The sequence below is a fragment of the Odocoileus virginianus genome, chromosome 2 (assembly GCF_023699985.2).
Source record: "Odocoileus virginianus isolate 20LAN1187 ecotype Illinois chromosome 2, Ovbor_1.2, whole genome shotgun sequence".
In the NCBI taxonomy this organism is placed as follows: Eukaryota; Metazoa; Chordata; class Mammalia; order Artiodactyla; family Cervidae; genus Odocoileus; species Odocoileus virginianus.
In genome coordinates, this window is record NC_069675.1 from 88,206,036 (window position 1) to 88,220,825 (window position 14,790).

General features: G+C 53.0%; 1 protein-coding gene across 4 annotated transcripts in view; it reads right to left on the bottom strand.

Annotated features, from left to right (window-relative positions):
* Nucleotides 1-3,101: 3,101 nt before the first annotated feature.
* TTLL11 (tubulin tyrosine ligase like 11) overlaps nt 3,102-14,790 on the bottom strand; it is a 265,207-nt gene continuing 253,518 nt past the window's right edge. For 2 of the 4 annotated variants that reach the window (XM_070452224.1, XM_070452198.1), the window contains one exon: nt 3,102-12,373. In XM_070452224.1, coding sequence (XP_070308325.1) covers nt 12,078-12,373 — 296 coding nt within the window. In that variant the 3' untranslated portion in view covers nt 3,102-12,077. The remainder of the gene's footprint in view (nt 12,374-14,790) is intronic. The other 2 variants (XM_070452209.1, XM_070452219.1) reach the window with 2 other exon arrangements.

Below are 14,790 nucleotides of genomic sequence, written 5' to 3' on the forward strand. Positions count from 1 at the left end.
CGTACCGGGCTGTGTGCTGGGTGTTCCCAGGGCTGCCAATGGGATGGTCAAGGCCCTGCCCTCCTGGATGGAAGGGAGATGGCATTAAAAGATGCCATGAGAAGTGCCATCAATTCTGCCTCCTGCAAGCCTCCTGAAGCTGTGCCCTTTATCACCCGGGCTGCTGCTACCCGGACTCCTGCACACCCTGCCAGTCAGCCTCTCCACTTACTTCGTAGTCTACCATCCGAATCCTAAGTTGAGTTATCTTTCAAGCCACAGTTAACCCCTGCTCTTAGTTAACCCCTTTCCAAACGTCAGCTGCAGGTGGGCAGGGCCATGTTGGTTTTTCTCCTCTCCTCGCCTCCCCCTGGGGCGGGCATGGGGCTGGCCCAGGGAAGGTGCTCAGGAGTTAATGACTGGGAGGAAGGAGCAGGAAAGAGAGAGGAGTGCGTTGGCTAAGCAGGCCTTACCCAGGTTAGAGGGGCCCTATCGGGGCTGGAAGAGCTACAGATCCTCATGGGGTGCAGGGTGAGGGAACCCAGAGGGGCCGCAGGAGCCAGGCAGGGAAGTGCAGCTGGGAGGACCAGTAACCTTCCTGGAGAAGGACTGATGGCAGCTGGAGGCCTGGAGGTGGGCGGAGCAACAGGAGGTCTTGCAGGCACCTGGGGGTGGGGGGCAGGGGATGGTGCGGGGGCACCTTCCTCATTGGAGGAGGGGTTGAGGGCTGGCCCAGACAGAAGAGGGGAAGGGTCTGGGGTTTAGGAGGAAGGACCTGCTTTAGAGCGTACATCCCACTGGCCCCTACGGACCAGGAAGCGTCCCTGGGCCCCTGCTCCCCTGGGCAGGCCCCATGGCAGTGGTGTCTGTGCCCACCATGTCCTCCTGCAAAGCGCCCCCTCCAGGGGATTTAGAGGAGGGACAATAACCTGCCCCTTAAAGGGCTTTCATTTATAATCTGGAAAGAGCCCTAGACCTACTAAATAAAATGGTCTCAGTGCAGACTTGCAGGGGCGACTATAATTACCTGGGAAGAGCCGTTTTACTGCTTTTTAAAAAAATTTATATTTTTCAAAGTGTTTAATGAATATTTGTACAAAAGGACATCCTGTTGGGTAAGTGCACAAGTTTACATTAGGCTGAGAAGCCTGAGGGGAGGCTGGGTCTTCACCTCTCATGCCTTATGACCACTGGGTTTGGCAGGCAGAGGCCCCACCTTCACAGACTCGCAAATACAGACAACAAACTAGTGGTTTTCAGTAGGGGGAGGGGTGGGGGACAGGCAAGACAGGGGAGGAGAGAAAGAGGTACAAATTATTATGTATAAAATAAGCTATAAGAATATATTCTACAACACAGGGAATATAGCCAATGTCTTATAATAACTATAAATGGAGTAAAACCTTGAAAAATTGTGAATCACTATACTGTATACCTGCAACTTATATAATATTGTATTGTATGCACTTGTATACGTCAACTACACCTCAATGTTTTAAAAATTTCAAAAAAATGGTCTGCCTTCACTCAGTCCCTCATTTATTACACAAGCATTTCCTGAGCGCCTCCACTGCCCGGAGATGGGATCCAGACGTGAATGCTCACAGCCTTACTCCAGAAAGAAAAGCAATGTGTGGTGGGCTAAATGGACACACCAGTTCTGGCCATCCCCGCCAGCCAAACTGTGACAGTGAGGTCAACTTTGCAAAGGAGGAAGCTCACCATCACAGGAGAGGAAGTGTGTCAGGGGCAGAAGGAAGATCCTGGATGTAGCCCTGGAGGAGTGGAAGAGATGGGTTTTGAGAAATGGCCAAAATGTACTGTTTAATCGCTCAGTCGTGTCTGACTCTTTGCGACCCAATGGACTGCAGCCCACCAGGCTCCTCTGTCCATGGTATTTTCCAGGCAAGAATACTGGAATGTTCTGCCATTTCCTTCTCCAGGGGATATTCCTGACCCAGGGATCGAACTCCCATCTCGTGCCTTGCAGGTGGATTTTTTACCGCTGAGCCACTGGGGAAGCCCAGGGGAGTCCTGAACTAAGGTTCCTGGACTTACGGGAAGGGGGCAGCCGCTTGTCAGGCTGTCCCGCTGTTCACCTCCAGGGGATGCCCCCGAGGCCCTTCTGCAGATGTCATTGCCCCTTGTGCAGTTCATAACCCTTATGGCTGCACCTGGTGGTCCTGTTGCTGGGACTGTGGAAAGCTGGGTCTCAAATGAGCAGGTCCCCCAAACCAGGTGGGAAGTTTGAGCTGGATCCAGGTGGCAGGAAGCTGTTGTGCATCTCTAGGAAGGAGGGTGACACAGTCAGATTGGCATTTTGGAAAGGCCACTCTGGCAGTCAGTGGAAAATGTGTTGGAGGCAGAGAGACAGTTGGCTGCCGAAAAATGGCCCATATAGAACACATATTTTGCAAAAAAAAAAAAAAAAAGAAAATGACAAAAGGCTAACTCTTTTCATCTGTAAAGTGATGCTACAAATCAACAGAAAAAGACCAATAGGAAAATGGGCAAAGAGCAAGAACAGCCAGTTTGTAGAAAAGGAAATAGCAATGACTTTGAAACAGAAGAAAGCTTCTCAAACCTCATTCATGAGAGAAACAGATTAAATCTATAGTGAATGATGCCATGTTTTTTCACCCACCAATGGGCTGTTGTTAGCATTTTGACAACATGCTGCATTGGGGAGGATGGGGTGATCTGGCCCTTAGCTCGACAGGCCTATAGCTGGAATTGGCTTGCTGGACCACCTGTCCCTGGAACTGAGGACCCCAGAATCTTGGACTGTGTGCTTTACTCCTGCCTGAGAAAGGCACCCCCTCTGTCTGCGTTCCTTATCTATTCTCCAGTCCTGGCTCCTAACCCTCCCAAGGGGAAATTTCAGTGACCTGCTTTGGACTGAGTTTTCCAGGGGATGGGAAGTTTTCCCCAGGAACTTGGAGCTGAGCTGCAGCCAAGCTACAGAGCCTAGGATTGGAATTCTTGGTGGGAAGATCCAAGATATTCCCAGAATCCCCTGCAGTCTCAGGAACCCACGTGCCCTCCGTCACATTGTGTTTCCCAAATGGAAAGTCCGTGACAGGGCAAGATGAGATGCTCATGCAGCTGTAAGAGAAACACAGTTGTTTTCTTGGAGTAGCAATTTTATTTGAAGATGGAAGGAGAGAAAAGCATTTTTATATTAAAACAAATATGAATTGAGGAAAAACCATACTATGTATCCACTGAGTCCCATTTCATTGTTTTCATTGTGGATACACAGGAAGAACACATTGCCCAGTATCCCCTGCACTTAGGTTAGGGCCAGGTGACCAAGTTCTGGTCGAGTGCATGTGGGTAGAAGTGAGGTCAGCGCTCCCTGAACAACCCACTCCTGCAATCCTCCTGTCTTCTCTTCTTCTCAGAGGCAACTGGGAAACCATCCTTGAGAGGAAAGAGCCCAGGCAGGAAGAAGCTGGGACCCTCTCCAAAGAAGTGTCATCCTTGACCCGGTGAGATTTGCACAGGCAAGAATAAACCCTCAGGGTGAAGTCGCTGTGATTTGGGATTTAGCTTAGCATCATATGACTCAGCGTCCTGACTAAAGTATGGGTATAATATGGAGCCCAAGGCAATAGTTATAGGAATTTTAAAGCTAAGACATGAGGCTTCAAGGAAGTAGCTGCTTGCCCCTGGCATTTCAGCCATGCCCACAGACTTCTGACCTGCCAGTGTGGGCTATATTTTTCTCCAAGACCGTCAGGGATAGACCCAGTGACCCACTTATGCCACAGCCGCTGGCCCTGGAAATGGCTACAGCAGATCTACTTAAGCGCCTGGGGAGGAGCTATTGAAGTTGAATGTCCAAGCAGATCAAATGGCCAGTGCCTGATGACTAGAGCGGAGTGAGAAACAAACCCAGCGCCAGCCTCCAAGGCCTCCGAAACCATTCTCTGGTGCATGAGGGAGAAAGATCCAGTTCCTGTCTCAGACCCCGGGGTGAACCCCAGTCAAGCCCACCCCTTGACTGGTCACTGCTGCCAACCCGATATATGCCTTCCAGGGTCCAAGTGGTTGGAGCAGCAGCAGGAGCCATGGCTGGGCTCAGGGGTCCGGGGGAGGAGGTTGCTGTGGTCATGACTTCAAGCCAGGTACTTCTCCCAGACCCCCCAGCTTCATCTCAGTTGAAAAATTGGAAGTGATGATGATGATGGCATTTGCAGCTTTTTCCTTACATGCGTCCGCAATATATAAAACACCACAACGAGAAAAGAACAAACAGAAAAGGAAGACAAACAAACCCAGAATTAGTGGAGCTGCTCTTGGCTACTGTGGAATCTACTTTAAAATCTTTGAACCAGAGGCTGAGGCTGGCTTCTGCTTTTTGGGTCGCCTTGCTGAGGAGGCCTGAGCGCACATCCCTCCCTTGCTGGGCATTCGGGCAGGGCCCTTCCCCTTGGTGGGCTTCTGGTCTGTGAAATTGACATGTTGGAAAGGCTGTGGCGGCGGATAGAATCTTTTAACAAAACCCAGGACTTATCGAGAAAGCTGGAGCTGCCGGGGTTTAAGACAGAGTGGGGTCTGAGCCCTGACGGGCACCACCACACGCCCAGGGCATCTGGGGGAGGCAGAAGTGTGGAAAAGTCCCCTGGAAGGTGTGCCCAGGCCAGCTGCCGAGGGCCAAGGCTGTGCTAACATTATGTGCAGCTGGGAGGCTTCCCCACCTGGCAGGGGTACCGCGGGTGGCAAACCTGAGTTTTTCCAGCAGGGAGCGGGGTAGCAGCTCTACCCCACTGCTGAATCTGTGGTGGCACAGGCGCTAGGACCAAGGGGCTGGCACAGAGTCGGAGCACGAGGCATGTGCAGGGTCTGAATGTTTCATAAAATGGAGAACCTTAGGGGTTCCCGGGGTGGGGACAGAGCCCTCCTGAGTGCCCCCGCCCACACTGTGGAGGGGCTGTGGGAAATGACACCTCTCTGATGCCACTGGGTGTTGTTTCTAGGGGGCAGAGATTCCACTTTATTTATCACTCAAGGCTCTGTGGCTTTCTTGTCCTACCAAATGGTCCAGAGGCTGGGAAGAGTTCTGAGCAGACCTAGGCTGCTCCCACAGGGTCAAGCGCAAGGGTGAGGCCAGGATGGGGCCCCCGGGTGTGTCAGCAGCCCCAGAAGCCCTCTTAGCAGAAGTCTGGACCCTCCATTCTCCAGGGAGCTGCCCTGCCTCAAGCCTCCCCGAGAGAGGAGGCAGACCTTGCTATGCACCCCCACCCAGCCTGGGGCTGTGTGCAGTGGTCGCTGCACCCACAAAGCTGGAAGGGGCCTCCTTCTCCCCCAGGGCTCTTGCTCCGCCAGAGTCTCTAAGAGGTGGCCAGACTCTAGGGACCCATCACTCTCTCCCTCGGGAGACTGTCCCCAGTGGATCAAGTGCTAGGAGCTTTCCAAACTCCTTTCTCCATCTCCCCCAGAATCTCACAGGTTCCTTGCGGCAAGATTTAGCTCCCCCTACCCCCCAGCCCACACCCAAAGGCAAACAATAACCATTAGGGGAGGGAAAAAAGTGCAAAAGGATCACCCTTCTCCTCAACTGACCCCAAATGAACAAGCCCTGTCCACCTCGCTGGGTTTGCTGTCACAAATGATCATGCAGAAGAAATGGCTGGTACTCGGCAGTCGTTTCTACAAGGGGCCTGTGTGCAGCAGCCCTCTGCTAGGTTTTATTATTGCCTTTTACGAAGTTTCCAAGACAACTGAGGCCAAGTAACAGAACCTTGACTTTATGCGCCATGAAAATTTAATAAAGAATTTTTTAAAGGCTTTTAAGAGGCAGAAGCTGCGGCCCAGCAGCGGAGCCCCCATGAGGGAGGAGGCACTAACACGCCGGCTGCCTGCCAGACCTGGAGGAGCCGGGCCTGTCAGGGCCCTTCGGCGTGGGCAGAAGTGATCTCTGGCTTCTGTCTAGTTCAAGCCTATCGAGATCGGTCCTTTGTTCAATGGACATTTATTAAGACCCTGCCTGGTGCCAAGTCCACGCCAGGCTCTTTTCATTGGTTATGACCCACGTCCATGGTACAGGCCAGGAAGCAGGCAAGGGGCTGGAATTACTGGTCCATGGTCATGGTCACATAGCCAGAGAGCCACAGACGCAGCCAAAGACCCGCTCAGGGTCCCTGCTGGGATTCTTGTTTTCCCTGTTCTGATGCTAAGGATTCTGAAGGGAAATACCCATGGCTGGCTCTTTTCATCGCCCAGCTCCTTGCCTTGTTTCTGCAGCCTGGGAAGGGGCTGGGGGGCAGGGCAAGGAGGGGGGGACACAGTGAGGGGCACGCAAGGTCCCCATGGCCTGAAACCACCATCCTGGTTGGACTCTTAGCAACCGCCTCCGCGTCAGAGGAAACATTCCCCACCAGCCTCCTGGTGAGCGTGTCATGTCACTCTAGGGCTGCAAAGACCCCCTTCCGTCTGCTCTCTGAACAAGGCTCAGAAGCAATTTGCCAGAAATGAGCAAGAAGACACCAGGAATTTTGCCATTTTCTACCAAAGCTCAAAGGCCCTCAGTGTGTCTGTGGGCGTGCACATGCCTGCGTGTGGAAGCTGTGTGCTCCGTGGATTTCCTAGTTACAGGAAAAGCAAGACTTTTGGTTACCAGAGATGGAGGTAATTGACTGTATTGCCTGTTCTGCAAAGCTCCTTTGCCCCTGGGAACACACACACAAAAATTCGAACTTATTTCATGAGGGAGAAATTCATATACCATATGGAAAAATGTCTCCCATATCTGTCAGACTCAGTTGGAGACTGGCAAAAATATCAGTCAGGATGAGGTGGATTTTAGGTTAAAACGTACCTTGCTTGGAGAGAAGGAGAGCTCTGAGCCACTGATGGGGGAATCGCATCATCTCTGAGTTTTAAGGGAAGGGGCTCAAATGCCAGACAGTCAAGCCTGGTTCTCAATGCTGGGACTGAGGAGTTTAGGGTATTTATCAAGAAATGAAAAAAAAAAAATGTTTAAGCTATTTTTAAAGTAATAGTCTGCCAATCACAAGGCAAATTCCAGGTGTCGGAGGAGCAGCAGAGACCATTTTTCAGCCCTTGTGTCTTCAAATATGCAAGGAAAATCAAAGAGGGTAGAGCAGGAGGGGAGCTGAGTGTCCCGACTTCATTTCAAGGAGGAACCTTCCCCCGTTATCCTTTCACACTTTGCAGGAAACCAGAAGCCAGTCTGAGGGTAACACGGCATTCCAGTACCTGAAGGGCCCCAGTTCGGTGCCTGAGAGGCCAATGTCAAGCTATCACCCGCCTGACCGTGAAAGAACTCACAGCTTGGCAGACATGAACACTGACACCACACGCAAGTATGATCACAAAGGACTTCCTGCTTCTCACAAGGAGGAGGAGGGGGTGGCTCATTGCTTGAGGGATGGCAGTGGAGACACGTGAGCTGGACTTTGAAAGATACGTGAGTTTCCACTTACTTGTGGAAGCTGGACAGTAAAAAAGGCTGAGTGCTGAAGAATTGATGCCTTTGAACTGTGGTGGCTGGGGAAGACTCTTGAGAGTCCCTTGGACTGCAAGGAGATCAAACCAATCAATCCTAAAGGAATTCAACCCTGAATATTCATTGGAAGGACGGATGCTGAAGCTGAAACTCCGATACTTTGGCCACCTGATGTGAAGAACTGACTCATTGGAAAAGACCTTGATGCTGGGAAAGATTGAGGGTAGGAAGAGAAGGGGACGACAGAGGGTGAGACGGTTGGACAGCATCACTGACTCATGAATATGAGTTTGAGCAAGCTCTGGGAGTTGGTGAAGGACAGGGAAGCCTGACATGCTGCAGTCCATGGGGTTGCAAAGACATGACCGAACAACTGAACAACAACAAGTTTCCACTGGGCAGAGGGAGGGTCCAGCAGAGGGGACAGCTAAGCCTGGAGCGCATGGAGCAGATGCGGGCTCCCCACCCAGGGGTCAGGAACCAGCACCTTCTCTCCAGAGTGGTAACAACAGACACAAAGGGCTGTAGGAGCACAGAGCCTGCTCCGGAGATGTGGGTGCTGAGCGTGGATTTAGGGTGGAAAGGGAGGAGGGGACTTGAAGATCAAGGAGCTTGGGCTTTATCTGGGGAAAGAGGAGGGTTGACAATTAAGGGATCGTGCAATCAGCATTTCGGTTCTGAGTTCTTCCTGAACTGATAGGGATGCAAGATGGTTGAGGGGGTTAAGAGGCAAAAGACTGACGCAGCGTAGGCCAGAGATGATAAGGTCTGAGCTGGGAGAGCAGACGGAGGACAAACAAGAGGGATTCGGGAGTTCTGGGGATGGAGGCGCCTGTCTCCAGGAGGTCCTGCCTCCGCACCTGGGGAGGGGTCCGTTGGGACCAGCACTGCTAACAGTCCACCTGCATCCTTCACAAGCCCCTGCTGCAAGCTGAATTCTGCCTGGGCTGTGGGGATGGAGCTCCTGATGGTAAAGGCAGAGAGGCCAAGGACAACCCCTAGGAGGCAGGAAGGAGGGGAGCAGGCAAGGCTGCTCTGAAGAGGGAAGTGTGCTTTCCCGATACACCAGAAATGGCACGGCAGGAAAGGAGGGGGGCGGGCAGTGGTCCAGGGATGCATGCAGCCCAAGATGGATGAGGCTGAACCTGATCTCATCTATTCACTTAACCCGCTTTGGCTGCAGGCCATGCAAGGACCCAGCCAGTGGACAGTGACAGGGTCAGTGTGGCCGGACTGTGTGTATGTGTGTGGGGGCACCAGCAGAAGGGGAAGGAAGGGCAGGAGAGGGAGGGGGCAAGAGGTCCAGATGGCATCCGTGGGCCCTTCTTGGGGATGGGCCGATCTTATAGGCAGAGAACAGGGACTCAGCTCCCCACGGAGCATCTCTCTTCCAGGAGGAAGGAGATGCCTGCTTTTGTGATCACTCTAATTATCCGCTACAAACGAGCAGCCAATTACCGAAGGGGATAAACACAGTGGGACTTCCTATTAGGCACAAGGCAGTGGGGGGAGTCTCCGATCACTCACTCCAGTGATGGAGCGGCCTCTGGTTCTTCCTGATCAGTGGCATTGAGAAAACACAGGGCCCGCTGTCACTCGCTAGCCTCCTGTATTATGGCAGCCTCGGTTCCCCAACGCTCACCGAGGGCCACGGGGCTTCTCAGGCCCTGTCCTGCCCTGAAGGGGCTCCATCTAGACTGTGACCCCGGGAGACCACCCAGCAACCATGCCTCCAGGTGAGAGATGAGGAGGGGTGAAGGGAGGACGGTCCTCATCCTAGGAGCTGATATTCACATTTCAGCCCAAACAATGCTGGTAGAAGTCAGCCTTTAAAAAAAATTTTTTTTTTTAATTGATTCATGTACTTTTGGCTGTGCTGGGTCTTTGTTGCTGTGTGTGGGCTCTCTCTAGTTGTGGCGAGCAGGGGCTACTCTCTAGTTTCGGTGTGAGGGTTTCTCTTGCTGCAAAGCATCGGCTCTAGAGTGCAGGCCCGGGAGTTGTGGTGTATGAGCTTAGTTGCCCTGTGGCATGTGAAATCTTCCCCGAGCAGGGATCGAACCCATGTCCCCTGCACTGGCAGGGGGATTCTTAACCACTGAACCGATAGGGAAGTCCCCTAGAATTCAGCCAACTGATTATTTTTTTCCTAAAAAAATTCAATGTGTTTGGTTGGTTTGGAACCTGATGATGGCATCCCATTTTGGCAAGTGCATGCTTTCTGGAAACCGACTTCAAGAAATGATGTCAAGTTAGAGCTTTGTCTAAAAGATGCTTTGCTGCTTCCAGCTGCTAATAAGCGTGCGGGGACCATTTACTTGGGTCGTTCGCTGTGAAATCCATCTGCTGTGGTCACAGGGCTCTGGGAGAGCGGACGCAGGGTTTTCAAACTCATTTTCTCACAGTGGACAGTTTAGGAACGCTGATGGCCCTGACCTGTGACACCAGATGGCATGGCAGTGTGCAGAGCCCTGGGGGTCCACAGGCAGGAAGGACCCACCAGTGCTGTTTGGAGCTGGATTCATATTCACCTGGGTACACAGAGGGGATGGGGCTCTGGAGTTGACTAACAGACCTGGACCAAGGCCTGACTTACCACGTGACCTCCCAGGCCTTGTTTTCCCTTCTCTGAAAATGGGACTGCCCCGGACAACTGGAAAATAGAGCTGATGACACCTCTAAAATGTTCCCGCTTGGGAAGCACTTGCTGCTCATCGGGTTCCTCCTGTCCCTCCCACCTGTGGCCACCTCCTGCTTTTTGCTGGGAAAATAGAGGCATTTATTTTCTTTATAGAAAGAATGAGTCTCCCAGCATGTGCCCTGCAGGGCTCGGGGACTGCCGGGGGGGCCCCCTGGGCTGGGGACAGGCTGCAGACCTGGGTCTGCCCTGCGCTTCCAGGAGCAGGATGGGAGAAACAAAGGGATGAAGGCATCACATGGGAGCCACCCTGTGGGGGTGGGGGAGGCAGACTTCACACCTTGAGGGAATGGGCGGCTGGCGAGAGGGAAGGTCAGGCAAGGATCAACAGACCCCCACCCCACTCCCTAAACTGGCCAACGGCTGGAGCGATCTTAGATTAACAGCCTTCCCTCTGGGTTGAAAAATATTCCAGGGTGGATGACTCCCAGCCGTGCATTTCAACAGACGCTTTGTGAGCACCTACGAGGGACCAGGCTCTGTGCTGGACCTTGACCAACTGCTCCCACTGGTTGGAGTGAAGGGGATTTGGCTCAGAGACAGGGAGGAGTGTAAGGAGGAAGAGGAAAAGCGGGGGAAGGAAGATGTCTGTGCTGGTCTCGGACACATCTCTGACACTGGCACCCATGACCTTTCCCGGTCCCTACATTTGTGAGCATTTTCTGAGTCCCACTGTGTGCCAGGCACCATGCTAACAAATGCCGTCCAAGACCCTTCATCCTCCTCCCTCAGAGCCTGATGGTGAGCTCCTTCCAGGGCCCTCCAGGGTCCCTGATAAAGGGGGACTGTCTGGGAAGGGCCATGTTAACCCCAAACCCAAAGCGCTCTGGGGAGATTGGCTGTACAAGGGCAGCTTCACGTCTGCCTGTGGTCAGCGGGCCCTGGACCCTGACTTGCCTGTGGCCATTCTCCAAAGTGCTCCCTTTGGCTGCCTCTGAAGCCTCCCCCTGAGGGGGGGGGATGTCTGGGTATATGAATGGAGACAAGGGAAGGGTCTCGTTGAAGGGAGGGTGTGACTCCCCTTTCCCCGACACTTCTAACGTCAAGCTCTGACTTGCTCTGATCCTTACGCAGGGCTTATCGACACATTCCTCCCCTCTGAAGCCCCCACCTTCCCCAGGGCTCCCTGCATACTCTGGGCACACATGGTGATCACCCCACCGGTGGAGAGCTCTGATCAGAAAACACGTGACCAGGGAACTCCTGCTGTGGGGTCAAACCAAATGGGACAGAAGGTGGCTCACAGGCTCCAGCCAGCTCTGAGACTCCTGGGAGCCTTCCTCAGCTACCTCTCAGTGAAATCTGTATCTTAATGAGTAACACACAGAACATTGCTGGCAACAGACAAGCTCGTGAAATCAGCCAGGTCGGTCTGTTAACTGCACCCACGCAGCACATGATTGGGGTGGGAGAGCGCACAGGCCTCATGGGTATTTCCACTTCATTTTCACAGAACGGGGTGGTAGGAAGTCAAACATGATGTTCCTAAGCTCTAACCATATTCTCTCTGGGTGGGGGGAGGGGCCCGGGGGCGGGCCCGGGGGCAGACCCCAGACTCCGATGCCTCGAGTTCTTTCCTCTCCACGGCTCTCCATCTTGGGGTTGTTGGTGCCCCCACCCTGCCCCAAACACAGCAGCTTTTTATCCCCAGGTGTGGCTTCCCATGAGCCCAGAAGAGAAGAGGCCATCTGCCACGTTTTGCATATCATATGTCCGCTGATGGCTCGCGAGCAGGTGGGCCACCAAGAGGTGCTGGGGAGGAGAGCGGGCGAGAATCAGGCGGGCTGGCCAAGCGCAGCTCAGCGGATCGTGGAGACGAGGAGCGGGATCTCGGGCTGGGACTTAGCATCCTGCCATCTCTCCACCAGCAGGAAGCCCGGGGGTGGCGTCTTTCGGGCTCAACCTTCTTCCGGGAAGACAGAGCGGCCCTCAGGACAGAGTGTGTCTGGAGTGGGAGACCTTGTGGGCGCCGTCTGTGCAGGGCTGGGGCCGGCCCTCGGCCGGCGGGGCTGGGGGCGCGGCCTCCTGCGGGGTGGCGCTGGGCTGGAGCCTGCTCCCCGAGGATATGCCGCTGCGGCCACACACCAGGCGCTTCTCGTCCTGCAAGGACAGGTGGTATTCACACAGGTCGATCAGCGAGGCCACCTGCTCATGGAGCGGCAGCATCTTGAACTTCCTCTGAGCCAGGTAAAAGAAGGCCTCCACGAAGGCCTGCAGGCACATCCCTGTGGACAAGAGACCGGCGTTAGGGGGGGGCATGGTGCGTGCGCGCAGGCGCCCTGGCTTCCCGACGCCAACCACCAGGCTCTCTGCCCACAGCTGTTCCCTTTTGGAGAGGAAACAGGGCCGTCTCAGCGTGCCTGACCGGCGTCCAGCCAGCTGGGCATTCACAACCACTTGCAGATTCACCCTTTAAGCAACCCTATGAAGAAGGTTCAATAACCCAGTTTTACACATGGGGAAACTGAGTCTTAGAGAACTGGAGCTTGGGCAAAGTCCAGTGGTAGAAAGCGGTAGGGCTGGGATTTAAACCTAGCCCAACGCCTTTATCCCCTTGCATCGCCATCAAATGTTCCCATTAAAACCCAGCCCAAAATTTTTATAATAAGGGAGAGGGTGTGAAGATGAGTCCAACGTGATGGCCATTCTATATCCTCATGGAAAGTGCTAGGTGCTCAGTCGTGTCCGACTCTTGGTGACCCCATGGACTGTAGCCTGCCAGGCTCCTCTGTCCCTGGGATTTCCCAGGCAAGAATACCGGAGTGGGTAGCCATTCCTTTCTCCAGGGGATCTTCCCCACCCAGGGATCGAAACTGGGTCCGCTTACACTGCTGGCAGATTCTTTATCATCTGAGCCACCTGGGGAAAGCCCTCATAGGCCTGTCAGTTACATGAGCGTGTATGTTTCTTGAAATCCACAAATTGTACCTTAAGTTAAAATCTGTGCATTTTGCTACGTGTAAATTTTACCTCAAAAAGTAAAACATATCTGACCCCTTCTTTATACTCAAAACCGTATTCTGAAAGGTATTAATTGGAGACCCCATTCTGCGCCTGGAAGGTTCTTCTACTTTGCCTCATAAACTCCTACTCACTGGGGCTCCGTAGCTCAGGGGTTAGAGCACTGGTCTCGTAAACTCCTACTCATTCTTGGGATTTGAGCTGAAAAATCACTTACTCAACAAAACCTCCTCTGAGTCCCAGGTTAGATCCAGCCCCTGGTAGAGGCTTCTTGCCTTTTTCTTGGTAGCACCTTTGGCTGCTAGTTCAAGGTTTTATTAGAGCGGTTCACTGACAATCTCTAGCTTCCCTGCTGGACTGTGGGCTTCAGCTCACCTCAGCCCCCCAGTGCCAGGTCCCCAGAAGATGCTTAATACAGAGGGACTGACTACATGAGTGAATGAACGAAAGAGTCAGCGCTAGGCACTTCACAGACATGCCTTTGCAAGGTCACTATTATGATGTCCCATTTTACAGATATGGAAACTAACAATCAGAGACGTTGAGTAACTTCCCTAAGGTCACACAGCCAGAGAATTGTGGCTTGGAAATTCACACTCTGACTCCCAATTCTCTTAACCAAGTTGTGCCCCACAAAAGGTTCTGAGTCTTCCCAACGTTCTAGTGAAAATGAGCTCCACGATCCAAAATCATGGGCCTCCCTGGGCTCCTTGGGGAAGATGGCTCTAGGGCTGGACCAATTGCCACATGGGGTTTTTAGAGAAGCCAGCTCCTACTCGGCTGATCCACACCTTCCCAGGGGCCTTGCTTCCTTCTCAGACATATTAGTTGCCTGCTCTGTCACTGTAGGTGGAGGCCTGACCTGGAGTTCATAAGTACTGGATGATATATGGACCCTGGGATCTGAGCGATCTTTTTGTGTTGGAAACTTGAGCTGAGCAAAGACGTTACTGTTTTGTTTTTCGTTTCTAATCTTCTAAGTCCATCAAAGATTTTTTTAACTCAGCTTCTCTTGACTCCAGACGTTCTGCAAGTCCCCTGCTTGGTCTTCACAGGAGCTGATAGAAAGAACAGTAACCCTTTTAATGTAAACAGAGGCCTGGTACCGACCAAGACGCAGGGGATGAGGCCTGAGCCTGTATGAAGAGACAGACGTTTTCTAATCACTGACTCTGGGCCAGGGCTCTCCTAGGGTGTGCGTGCATGTGTGGGTGTGTGTCTCAGTCAGTGGGAGGGTCCAGGACACGCAGGCTGAAGAGGCTGGGATCTAAAACCAGAGAAGCCCGGGGCAGTCCCAGCCCCCAACTTCACAAGTGCCGCTGCTCCAAGTGTGGTCGGCAGACGGGTGCTGGGTCCAGGAACGGCATGTCCCTGGTCCCTGACAAGATAAGGAGCTCGGGCCAGAATGTAAATCACCCTCCTCATCAATCACATTGTTTAGTTCAGCTGGCAGTGCTTTGCGGCAAGACTTTCCGTTTGTAAAGGAAGCCACACGCATTTACGTGCTAGCTCAAGTCTCCTATCCAGGACTGGAAGAACAGTGCGTGACTGCAAGTTTCATAGCTCAGGGGTCTACAACCCCCATCCCCCACTTTAACCACAGTCTTGTCAAAAAATGCAGATTCCGGCATCGGGCCCAACACCCTGCATTTCTGCCAAGCTTCCTAGTGGTAACCAGGCT